The 12,559-nt window shown below is 43.0% G+C and overlaps 1 protein-coding gene across 3 annotated transcripts in view; it reads left to right on the top strand.

Annotated features, from left to right (window-relative positions):
• The window catches only part of LOC109507618 (cGMP-inhibited 3',5'-cyclic phosphodiesterase A), a 71,864-nt gene that overhangs the window by 45,529 nt on the left and 13,776 nt on the right, over positions 1-12,559 (top strand). For all 3 annotated transcript variants that reach the window (XM_019857198.1, XM_019857199.1, XM_019857200.1), the window contains exons 3-4: positions 7,526-7,786; positions 10,451-10,608. In XM_019857198.1, coding sequence (XP_019712757.1) covers positions 7,526-7,786; positions 10,451-10,608 — 419 coding nt within the window. The remainder of the gene's footprint in view (positions 1-7,525; positions 7,787-10,450; positions 10,609-12,559) is intronic.

Here is a 12,559-nt window from a genome sequence, read left to right on the forward strand (position 1 = left end):
TGTGTGTGTTTGTGTGTGTGTGTGTGTGTGCGCGCGTGTTTTATCAGCAGGACAGGCTCACGAAATGAATAGAGGCGGCGACGACAGCGTGAGATTAGATAGCACTAATAAATCATGCAAAGTTGTTGTGGGTTGGAGGGCATTCATTATTTTTTAATGCCGTGCGATCACAACTGTGCTATGACTTGTAATCAATCAATGTGTGTCTAATTTCCTGCTCAGACTTTGACTCTGATAGTTTACATCAGCGCGACAGTATGATCGCTCCCTCTGGCCTTATTTAATTGATGCGTCCTCTTTCGTGATTGGTCATTTTGCAAAGCTGCCGTCCATCAGTGCAATCCTGTCAGCGTCCATTGAGCGACAAGACGTGTGAGAAGTTGACGCTTTTGTTGGCAAGCATGTCCAGCTGCAAGCTGTTGTCCCCTTAGCTCTGCTTTCTTCCCAAGGAGGCTGCTCGGCTTGCTCGGTCGTGCGGCCGTGACACCTCGTCGCGTGCCTGCGTCACACCGCCGCCTGTAGAGCCGCTCGCACGCGGGCTAGATTGATTTGCACCGTGTCATATTGGCCAGCAAGCTGCGCATTAGAGTCATTTTCCAAACCGCATCTTTTATTTTCCCTCGCCAGCCAAAGCTTTCAGGGATGTTACAGCTATGGAATTGACATTGACGTTACAGTGCATATGGAAATTGTGTACATTGTAAAAGATGGCAGACAATCAAAACATGGCGGCACATTCACTTCATTTTGTCTCTTCTCATGAAATCAATCTGTAAGAAAAAGCAAAAACAGAATACCTTATTTCTAGGCTCTTGAAATATTTCCAATACAGTACATGTACATTATGACACTGCACTGTCAGCCAAAATCAGTGCTTATATTAGCTGCTGACCCATGTTGTACCACATAATTGTTCATAGCATCGCTGTCGGGCAGAATCCTTGTACTGTCAAAATAACGTTTTGTGGAAGGAAAAGCAAAAAAAAAAAAAAACCCAAAACATAAGTTATCATTGTCAGGATGCCCGGATGATTCCAGGAAGAATTGGACTCTAAAAACGTAAAGGTTTTGACATAAATATATTCAGAAAAATGGCACAAGGCCGACAAAGTATAAATAATGTTGCTGGTTCAACAAACCAGGAGAAAACGAGAAGAACAAAAAGCGCTTGCAAAAGGCAAGGAGAACCCAAACGGAAATACCGTAGCTTGTCTCAAAAGGACCAAAACACGTCGCGCTACAAGCCGTGAATAAACGTACAAACACAAAAAAAAAAAAAAAAAAAAAAAAAACATTTCAAAGGCTGTGGTCATGCTGAGCCCCCGATGTTTTATTTGTGTGTATTATTACTATACATTTTTCATTTATCAAGAGCTATATGTTGAATTGACTGAATTATGTTGATATAAATTCCCATTCTGGAAGGTAGGCCCTTTTAACCCTTTCATGCACCTTGTAACCTGATGACATGATAAACTGTCCACTGTAGTAACCGCTGTCCCTTAAAAGGTTAAAAATACCAGGAGGACGAAAAGTGCCCCTTAAATGCAGAATGTAGAAGTAGTCTTAACACATTCCGATTCCGTGTTAGACATACGGCAATAAAACTAGCTTATTTCAACAAAGCAATAGTGGCCGAACACACAAAACTATACCACATGAAAAGCGCGGATCTCTCGGAATAACTGCAACTTCCTTTAAATGATATTGATTTTATTTTGATTGCCTCCCCATCCCCTTCCATCCCCCTTACACGCCCTTTGCTTGAATAAAACATGCAATAACAAGATGTTGTGGCCGGGCTGCAGCGGTGGAATCGGGTTCAGCAGAGTTTGAGTAATTTGCTCGCTTCTAAAGAGCTCGTAAAGGGAGTTGGGCTCCGGGGTTGTTTGGGAAGTTGGAAGCTTTGAGTGCTGGGTGTAGTTTTGGCTCGACCAATCTGGCTGGGAACGAGGAGAATCCGGAGGGAGCTTTGTGCTAGTCCTCTGCTATGATTCACACTATATCACTGCTTTGTTATTCAAAGTGGTGAACTCTTCCGATAATCCATTCAGAACCATTATATGGCTATGCACTGGCCCTGACCCAGAAAAAAAAACAAAAAAGTAAACATAAAACATAGGCGTTTTGTCATTTTTGTTCTATTAGTTTCTTCAGATTATGATTGAGAGCAAAAATTCATGTCAAGTTTATTTCTTAGCCCTTGTGAGGACTAATCGTTTCCTATAGGGTTTAAATGTGTTTTAATCGGAAGATCAAACACTTGACTTTCTTTCCAGCAGGCCCCTGAGGCCATTTGTCCCAGCGTTTACTCTCCCCCCGGGACACATTATTTTCTCACTACAGTATTGCACAATTTTCAACAATCCCACACATCACTGTCCGTTTACGGCCTACTCCGCGGATGGCCTGTTTAGAGGACGGAGCCAAGAGGTTGAAAGTGCACAATGGGGACCGGATCAGAAATAGCAAATATGCGACATGTTTTTTGCGTATTCCATTAATAATCGTCATTAAATATAATCAGAGGCACGGATGAACACGTTGTTAGTCAGACAAAGTTATCCGATGTGAGTTATTGGCTAAAAACAGAAACATATATCCCAAATAATGAAGTAGCCCGTTGTTTTTTGTTTGCTTGTTTGTTTTTTAACTCTTCTCCGGTCATTATATTGTTTGTCCACAGTTGACCCGATGACAAAGAAAGATTCGCCCAAAGATAGAGAATAGTTGAAATGTTTTAGACAGCTTGAGTCAATGTCCAGACTTAAAACCTACAGAGCATGCATTTATGCATTTTATACCTTGTAAAGAGGAAGCTATAGGGAGTAATAAGCCCATGTGAAATTATCAAACTCAAACCCAAGTGTTTTCAGTCAACATTAAAAAAATAGTAATTGGCCTCCATCCCAGTACATTTAGAGGCGAGTATACTTGCACAGGCGGCCCGGTGAACAAGTGGTTATCGCGTCAACTTCACAGTGCAGAGGTGATGGGTTTGATCCCCGGCTCTGGCCTCCCTGTGTGGAGTTTGCATGTTCTCCCCGGTCCTGCGTGTTTTTTCTCCGGGTACTCCGGTTTCCTCCCACATTCCAAAAACATGCATGGCAGGCTCATTGAACGCTCTAAATTGTCCCTAGGAGTGAGTGTGAGCGCGGATCGTTATTGGTCTCTGTGTGCCCTGCAATTGGCTGGCAACCGATTCAGCGTGTCCACTGCCTACTGCCTGAAGACGGCAGGGATAGGCTCCAGCACCCCCCCCCCAACCCTTGTGAGGATAAGCGGATCGGAAAATGAATGAATGAATATACTTGCACAATGTTGAGACAAGAACCCTCATTCAAGCTTGCGCTAACTTTTCGAAGCACTCCATTCTAACATCTCTTTTTCAAGGTCAAAGTTTCAAATGTTAATTAGACGACCTGTCATTTTTCTCCGTTTTAGTTTAAAGCTCCCATGCCATCAAAATCCATTTTTTTCTACTGTTTCATACATAGCCTAGTTAAAAATGAGTATGTGTCTTGGTTGAAGTTTGAGCCATTCGTCCACTGTATTGAATAACTTTTGAAAGGCAAACGCTACGGAAAACATTTGGATTTTTAATTCGATGTTGGTGTGATGTCGCGATAGCCACTTGTCGAGAATATACACGTCATCGAGTAAAAAGTCAACCGGAGCTCAAAAAAAAAAAATGCTTGCACTCTGGCGCTAGGAACGTGTTTTGATACCTCCTGCTACCAATCCCGAGCCAGCACGAACAAAGAGGAGGTTGCTGAGCGAAGAAGCTTGCCTTTCTAATAAGTGCTCTTTTCCAAAAGTCGGGTTTGACCTTACTGTGAACCAACCTAGCAATAGCGTTCGCCCCAAATTATAAACACACGTACTCCTGATGGATGGCAATATATATGAATGGCACGGGACCTGCAACAATTCATTTTGGCCATTGTTTACTTGAGCGCCGATCTGCGCGCCGACACGAGAGAGCAAAAGCTGTGAGTGCACACAAACAAGGCTTCAGAAGTGACTGCTGATTTGTTTTGACGAGCCCTGGCTCTCGTGCGCACCGACAGGCCCCCGTCCGGGCATTGGTCCACCGCGCGCCTGCTGACGCACTCTTCCACAGCCATCGCTCTTCCGTGTCACAACAGAATGTTCGCGCGTCACCTCGTGTTTGACTTGGCTGTTAGCTGATCATAAAAAGTGTTTATTGATACTTGTTCGTGGTTTAAACGTGACATGTCAACAAAACCAAATATGCACCCTTGTGCATTCATCATTTTGCTGCAATAGAATGCTGGCACAGGCCACCAGGTTAGTCGGATGATTGCGAGCTCTTGAGGGCTAACATTATTCAAAGTCGCCGCTGTTAATTTAACACAAATGTTTGCCGAACAGTTTGAAAATGCATCATAATTCATGTTGTTATGAACGACACGAGGGCCTGGCCTTTTTCTCCCAGCAACCTCCATGATTGACTGTGTATGCAGCTTGTGGACAGCATAGTTGACCTTCATGACTCTTTTGGACTCTGGTCATAATTTAACAGTTTTGAAACGTATTTTCCCGTCCAATCCTTCATCGTATCAATCCAAATATTTGGCATTGAGAGTGTTTGTTTTTTCAGAAAACAGCAGAGTCAGATGTGGCTCATATCACCTGTTAAGAAAAGTGAAACACAAACAATAAGCTGTGAAAATGTCAAGGGAAAGTGAAATAATTGTTTTGTTCTGGCAGAAAAAAAATTGAAAATGAAAAATAGAAACATTTTGATCCGTATTTCAAATGTTTCCTTAATTCTTAAAGCATTTAAACAAGAGTTTACTTATAAAGCAATACAAGAACATCCCAATTATGTTAACATTTTTAGATGATGCGGGCATATCTGACTAGCAGCCTGAGTAAAAAAAAAAACAAAATAGATCGAATAATAATAATCATAACAATTACAAAAAAAAATTAAAACTTAAGCTACATGCTATTATGCTGTTTTGTGTGTACATATATATGTGTGTGTGTGTGTGTGTGTGTGTGTGTGTGTGTATACTTTTTGCGATTACTAATCATGCAGCAAGCCAGATATTAACATTTTTTGAAGTACTGTACCAAAGAAGCAAACCTAACATAAATCCTTGAAACCCAAATAAAAGTCTGAAGGCCAATTAATATTTAGCCACAGTTCTGCTCACGCTGTTGTGGTGCTATGTGTGTATTATGCTTGCAAATTCAGATTATATATGTTGATTTTTCTCGCCACTGTGTCCCAAAACTCAGAATCTCCATCATAAACTTTCATGGCACTGTGCAGCAATAAAAATCAAAGCCAACACCGCTTTTATATGCGCCAAAGTCCAGTTTGAGAGTTAATCAGAGCAATGCAATGTATGTCTTTTTTTCTGTGAGAAAAAGCTTGCTATGAATAAGTAAGCACCTCTACTGAGTACAGACCACCGCCAAGGCCACATGATCCGACTTTGGAACAGTTGACTCATACAACATTTCATTATATCAGTACGTTGTAAATAGTTTGCATCTTTATGACTTCTAAAAACAAAACAAAAAAAAAAGCAACACAGACTCCACAGACTTGTAGAGTCCATCCTTTAAATCATTTTGAGTTTACAAAATTTGCTGACATGTCACCTAATAATGGAATTTGTGCAATCTCACTTTTGTTAAGAACCTTGAGGCATATATTTCATTGCGGCGGCGCGGTGGTCAACTGTTTAGCACGTCCGCCACACACTGCAGCGATCCAGGGTTCATTCTCCAGGTACTCCACAGTTTACTCCCACATCCCAAAAAGCATGCATGGTAGAACGCGCCAAATTGTCCCTCGGTGTGAGTGTGAATGGTTTGTTTGTCTCTGTGTGCCCTGCAATTGGCTGGCAACCAGTTTAGGGTGTACCCCGCCTTCTCCCCGAAGACAGCTGGGATGGGTTCCAGATAATGGAAGGATGGATTTTTCATTTGGGTTGAAGTGCAAATTGCACCACTTAATGGGAAGGTTCCACTGTATTTATTTGCAGATGATCCAGATGGCCCATGCGTGCAAGACCGTGTGAGGATACGAGACCCACTAGGGGTCATCGTTTTCTTTTTTCCAACCAGATGTTAAGCAGCAGTCACGTTCCCCTTTCGAAATTGTCAAATCGGCTTGGAAATAGCCCAAGAGACACTTGTTTGCATTAAGTGTGGACAGCAGTGAGCTGAACAGTAAAAAGTTGATGCAAATCGGTTATTTGTGGAGAAAGAATAACCTCATAGATGAACACATAGCTGTTTTTGTACCGGACAACCCAAAAGTGGCAACGACTGCAGACTAGTAGGGAACATTCATATATACGCCGACCTATCAGATAGGAGGAAGGAAAATAACATGTGAAATGTTCCCACATGTTGGGGCTGAATGGAGAGTACTCACACACACTCACATGAGTTGTGTTCAAGCCAGCCCCAGGATATTTAAGCCAGCATAAACATAACCTTTCTCTCTCTCTCTCTCTCTCTCTCTCTCTCTCTCTCTCTCTCTCTCTCTCTCTCCTCCCTAGCTGTCTAGCAGCTGGTGTTAAAGGGAATGTGACTTTGGGGGCGAGAAAAAATCTGATAACATTGTCTGTGCAAAACGAGAAGTTGGTGAGTCTGGTGGATCTATTCACCGACAGCCAAGACCGGCCTGAGCTCACTTGCGCAGACACTCAGGAAGATGTGAAAGTTACCAGCTAGCACGGGAGGGAGAAAGCCATGTTGTTTGGCTTGGACGTTGCTAATGAGCCCATTCATTAAGCATCGTTGCACAGATGTGCTGAACACGCTTAAGCCTGATTTTGTTTGGGCTGAAATCTACAAGCAAGTCGACCCAGACTACTGTCAAGTGCTACCTGTGAATATAAGGTCTAGAAGTAAACCTGTGATGCATGTTAGACCAAACCTCGTATGCCACGATTTGGTAAAGTTATGATTTTTTTTTTTTCACCATTCTGTGCTATTGGTCAATCCACGTGTGGGTGCTATTTGTACAAATTTAAGACCCAATCTCAAGTGTTGAAAATGCCTCGCGCTCTTTTGACGATGAAATGCTAATAGTTGAACAAACATGGAGTTTTTGGGGTCTCCTGAAAAGTGACCACGTTGGATTCTGCCCACCGACAGCGATATGCAAACATTTATTCTTATTCACCGGGTGGCTAACTCAACTTTAAAACACTGAACAAAGCTTACCTATTGCGGGGCATTAGAAATGTAAACCTAAAGATGCTAATGTGAGCTATAGTTGACACTATGGGGCAAATTTGAAATCTGTTTAAAGATTGCTAATATAGCTTGTTACACTGGCATTTTCTCTCTCTCTCTCTCTCTCTCTCTCTCTCTCTCTCTCTCTCTCTCTCTCTCTCTCTCTCTCTCTCTCTCTCTCTTTCTCTCGCTCTCTCTGTCTCTCAATTTTATGGAACAAATATTTGAAAATAAAGGTTGTACATATCGATTAGTTTGTTTCTCCACCGCAATTATGTTCATTTCTCCATTGCAGTCATCAGGCACCAGTGTCATGGTGGACATCGCAGTGATGGGAGAAGCGCATGGACTGATCACAGACCTGCTGGCTGACCCCTCTCTGCCCTCCAACACCTGCACCTCACTCCGGGCTGTCAGCAGCCTGCTCACCACCCAGCTCACCTTCCAGCCCTTGCACCGGCCACGCCCCGCTCCCCTGCTTAACCCCTGCGATGCCTACGTCTACTCTGACTCCGAGGAGGGACCCGAGAAGGGAGAGAAGACGTCCATCCATAAGGTCAGGAAATTCATGGAGGCAACATGTGGTGCAAATCACGATTTGAGAATTGGGCCCAAACATTCAAATGTATAGTTGTCTTTGGGAAGTATGTGAAATTACCCTTAGATGGAACTGCGGTCCACCGTATTACGGCCCAAATGATTTAAAGGGCACAAATCGTTCTACGCACATGTTAATCTTTGAGCCCGTCTGCCCGCTAATGGCTGCTGCTGCCTCTCAGACCTTTTAGCATCAAATGAAGGAAGTGTGTTTTCATAGAGTTGAGTGAAGAAAAATAGAGCATGTCTACTGCTTGGAGCTTGCTTCTCCCTTTCATAGCCACAGCTGTGTCAACATGACAGATGTGCAGAAGTCCGATGTGTGTCTGCGTGTGCGCGCAGCAGAAGAAAGAGGGGCAACACGGTGGCGAATGCGTCTGTCAAAATGGTTGCAAAGACACGCGAGCGTGTGTTAAAAAATTGGATGTCAAACACAATTGATACCTTTTTAGTGTGTTTTTGAAGGCAACGCCCATCCTGGCTATCCGTAGATGAAACTAATCACATTGTCTGGACTCGTAGGAGTGACCCCTGAGTCTGCACTTTTTCAGACTCCTCAGGACGACGATGTCCAACTCTGTCTGTGTAAGAGGAGAACTGCTGAAGGGAAGTTAGTGAGCGATGAAATTTATCCTCCAAAAAGTCAGCTGTCACTTGCTTTTGTGCTTTTGGCTAAGAGCAGGATGTTGGCTCTTCAAACTTTGCTTTTTTGTTCAACAGAGACCAACAGAAAACTTTGTTTTTTTTTTTCAACAGAGACAAACAGAATCTCTGCTCTGACATTTTGGTTTCAAACATCGCATCCATCTCCATCCATCCATTTTCTACACCGCTTATGCTGTTTTGGTTTCTGGGGAGGGGGAGAATATTCCCATCTGATTTAAAATGGAAGGTAGACTATGCATTGGGTGCATTTGAAGACAACAATTCACTCACATTTGCATCGTAACTGAGTAAGAAATTATTATTATTTGCTGCAGGGAAGTCAGGTGAGCCACACCAGCCTAGAGCATTAAGCAGACAATCACTTTTTGGGCTCCTAGTTTTCATGCTCAATGCAAGTCTAGTGCAAATCGCGGTCCAACTGTGCGCCTGGAATGAGTTTTCTTTCTTTCTTTTCATCCCTGTTTGCAGTCATTTAGCTTAGCATCGAGCTAATCAGGTTATTAAAGTTTCTTTTTGTTGCATTAAAAGAAAAGTAAAGAAACAGGCGATTGCACCGTTGTGGGTGTGGACACAGCCAACTTGCTTCCTGGTCAATAAAAGGGTTTCCTCTCATTCCCTTGAAATTGAGGTCAAAAGAGGTCTACGTGGCGGAAGCATAAACAGACATAATTGGAGTTCATACACCAAGTACATTTATAAGGAACTGCAAGGAGATCTCCACGTGTATATGATGTAAGGTTGGCTGCTGTAAAGTGAGCACTTTAAGACCATCTTCCACCCCCGATTGTACGATTGTGTGTGACCTCCTTTCGGCTAAAGTATAGTCTACTTTCAGCCACCAACTTCTCAGGTGGGCGAAGGGCATGTAAAAGAAATCGCAAGGTATGGTCTGCCAAATTCCTAAACAGGCTAAAGAAGGCTTGCACCTGCACTAAAAACAAGATGGGCCACTTTTTACACGTGAAGTGCCTGACACAATATAAGCTGCGCGCAAATTAACTTTGTGCGCGAGTATTCAAAGCCTGTTTTAAGTTCAGGGGAGTTTTCATTCCTACGGTGGCAACGTAACTTACATTATTACGGAATTCAGAATTGCACCATAGTCTATCCTTAAGCTAAGCTAACACCGCAGTAAAGTCAATATTACAGTCAATGTTTGCATGATAAACACTATCATGCTAGGTCATAAATATGAAGTAAATATATTAAATTATACAATAAATTAAAAAGTATGAAATTGGAAGGCCTTCTTGTGCGGTGTTGTGTTTACCCAATTGACACGACCATCGACTAGCTTGAGATGAATGAGATCAGTGAAATGACGTAAGAGAATATCTGAACAGCATAGTTCTACACTTCTTCAAACTACCGTACAAACACAATAGTAAACATTTTAGTTCAATACCTCTGACAGTTCTTCAACACCGTGGCTGATTTGTTGTATTGCTTATATCGTGTGGATGACAATGTAGGGGTTGTGTGTATAAAAATCGAAATGCTAACATGAAAGTGAAGTTGAGAAAAAGCAGCAGCATGTGTGAGGGAACGTGTGTTTGTGCGAGCCGCCTATGCTTTGAATGGGCTCATTCAAGATTCTGAGCCAATATTTATTGGGTCATCATGCAGAAGACTGCGTGAGCGAGGGAGAGACGTTGCCATCTTTTGTGCCTCTTTGCCAAGCTGCTGCATGGCATGGAGCAGATGGAAGCATTACACATGGGCAAACAGTACTGGGATTCCCAGGGGAGATGCAGCGGGACGAGAGAGTGCGAGAAGCAGATAGCGTGGTAAAGATGACATGATGTTTGGAAAAGAGAAAACGTCGAGATGATCCGGGAATAAGCTTTACCTCTTCAAGATGGGAGTTATTTTCAAACAAAACAATTCCTGACCCTTGTTGGTTTGATTTCTTCATGACATTTTCTTTTTGCGCCTTCATCTTCCTCTCTGCGTGCAGCGTCTGAGGCGGAGTCTCCACCCGGGTCTCCTGAGGAGGATCTCCTCCACGTGGACCACCACCACCTCCGCCACAGGCCTGCCCACAATCGAGCCAGGACCCGTGCGAAGGGACCGCAGCACCAGCATCAAACCCTACCACGAAACACTCACGTGCAGGTAATCGACCGCCGCACGTCTCCACGTATCCGCAGAGGCCACCTTTTAGTCATCCGGAGCCATTTTTTTGGCTCGCTCTATTTCCAGGATCACATGCTTCATTAGATCATACTTTGCCAGACAGTGATGCTAAACTGCAAAGCAAGACCCCTCGTAATTGCTTTTGCATTATGACACGCTATGCCGAGGTTATTAGTTTTATTCCCAGCGGTGCGGCTGTAGTTTTACCGAACGCATCAGCGTGACTGCGCAGGCATTGCCGCAGTAGTTCACAAAAAAAGAGGCGTGCGTGCAACCAGAGCCCGGAATGGAAAGAAGGCCCACAGGCAAAGGCATTAACCTGAATAACTAAGACACGCATAAACTCCCAGCGCATTAGTGCAAAAGATAGCACGAGAGCCTGGTCCATGAATGGGCCTCAAGCGCCTGTCATGTCTATAATGTGTGGTTTGGTGCGGTGTGGTGGGTTTGTAGAAGCTGAAGGTTTGGAAGCAAGTTGAGATGCATTCATGTGACGGGATTAATCCATGTGGTTTGGGTTGCACTTCAAACGTTAAAGTTGACTACTGCGTTTTGTTCGGAAAGAATTGCAAAAACAAGTCAGGACAGCTGGCGTGCCACTTTTTTTACAAGTAACGGCCACAAATGCATTTTTTTTTTTTTTTACGGCATACTTTATTGTGATCGGTGCAGAAATGGTATTCTTTGCAGGTTTGGGGTAGACTACACGATTATGTTTGGATGAATCCAGGACAGCTGAGCGTGTTTTTGAATCAGTGCTGCCGAGTCAAGATTCATTTCCAAAGATCGCAGCTTTGTGTGTGTGTGTGTGTGTGTGTGTGTTGTGACAAGGTCTGTGTGTGTGTGTGTGTGTGTGTGTGTGTGTGTGTGTGTGTGTGTGTGTGTGTGAGTGCTTAAATATGATCTACAGGACATACTGTGGGGCTTACAATATTATTCTTTCAATGTGCAAACAATACTCAAGCAGCCATAGATCACTCCCTCGTGTTTGTGTCTTGCAATTGGTTCAAGCCTTGGTGAGCGTGACTTGTGAGACTTTCCTTGAGCATTATTTACTGTTGGTAGCCTCCACCATCATCATTGTGTCACTTTTGATTTCCACCATCAACTCCCAATATTCACCAGATGAAAATATTTTTGTATTCCATCCATCAAAATGTGTTCACGATTGAACCTCTGAAGTCAAATGTAAGTCATAAAACTTTCAAATCTGACCCATTTTGGGGAGTTCCAACCTGTCATGCATGCTGTCACACGTCATGTCACTTGAGCAAGCATCAAAAAATAAGTGCTAAATGGGTTTTTTTTTAGTTCAACCACAATTCTATGTCATATTGCCTGACATGTCACCATATCTCGCTATAAGATCTCAATTCACGAAGCATCCATGAATTTAGTCAGTGTATGTTTTTTTTTTTTGCTTTCTTTCTGGCTTTTTGTGTTTTGTTTTTTCTTTTTTTTTTGAAAGACTTATTCCGAAAAAAGAAGCAACTTCAGCAAACATTTTGCTTTTTACACACAAATTGGAGGAGGGAGTTTGGTTTCTTTTCTCTTGTGTTTCTGTGGTGATTAGTCACTGGTAACCAATCCAGGCCATATCTCGCTTCATGCCCTACTCAAAAACGACTAGCTATACAGTACAGTGGTACCTCTACTTACGAACGTATCTTCATACGAAATTTTCAAGTTACGAAACGGCTCAACATGAAAATATTACCTCTTTTTACGAAATAAATTTCAAGATATGAAAGGTAAAAATGCAGTTCGGGCTGCTAATCGCAGCTCCGAGTTTCCTGAACACAACATACTTAGAGCTGGCGGTAAAAATGCAGTTCGGGCTGCTAATCGCAGCCCCGAGTTTCCTGAACACAACATACTTAGAGCTGGTCTGCCATTGGGTATTTCCTATATCTTTTTGGGCCTCACTTTG

This window comes from Hippocampus comes, unplaced genomic scaffold (genome assembly GCF_001891065.2).
Source record: "Hippocampus comes isolate QL1 unplaced genomic scaffold, H_comes_QL1_v1.1 scaffold186, whole genome shotgun sequence".
Classification (NCBI taxonomy): Eukaryota; Metazoa; Chordata; class Actinopteri; order Syngnathiformes; family Syngnathidae; genus Hippocampus; species Hippocampus comes.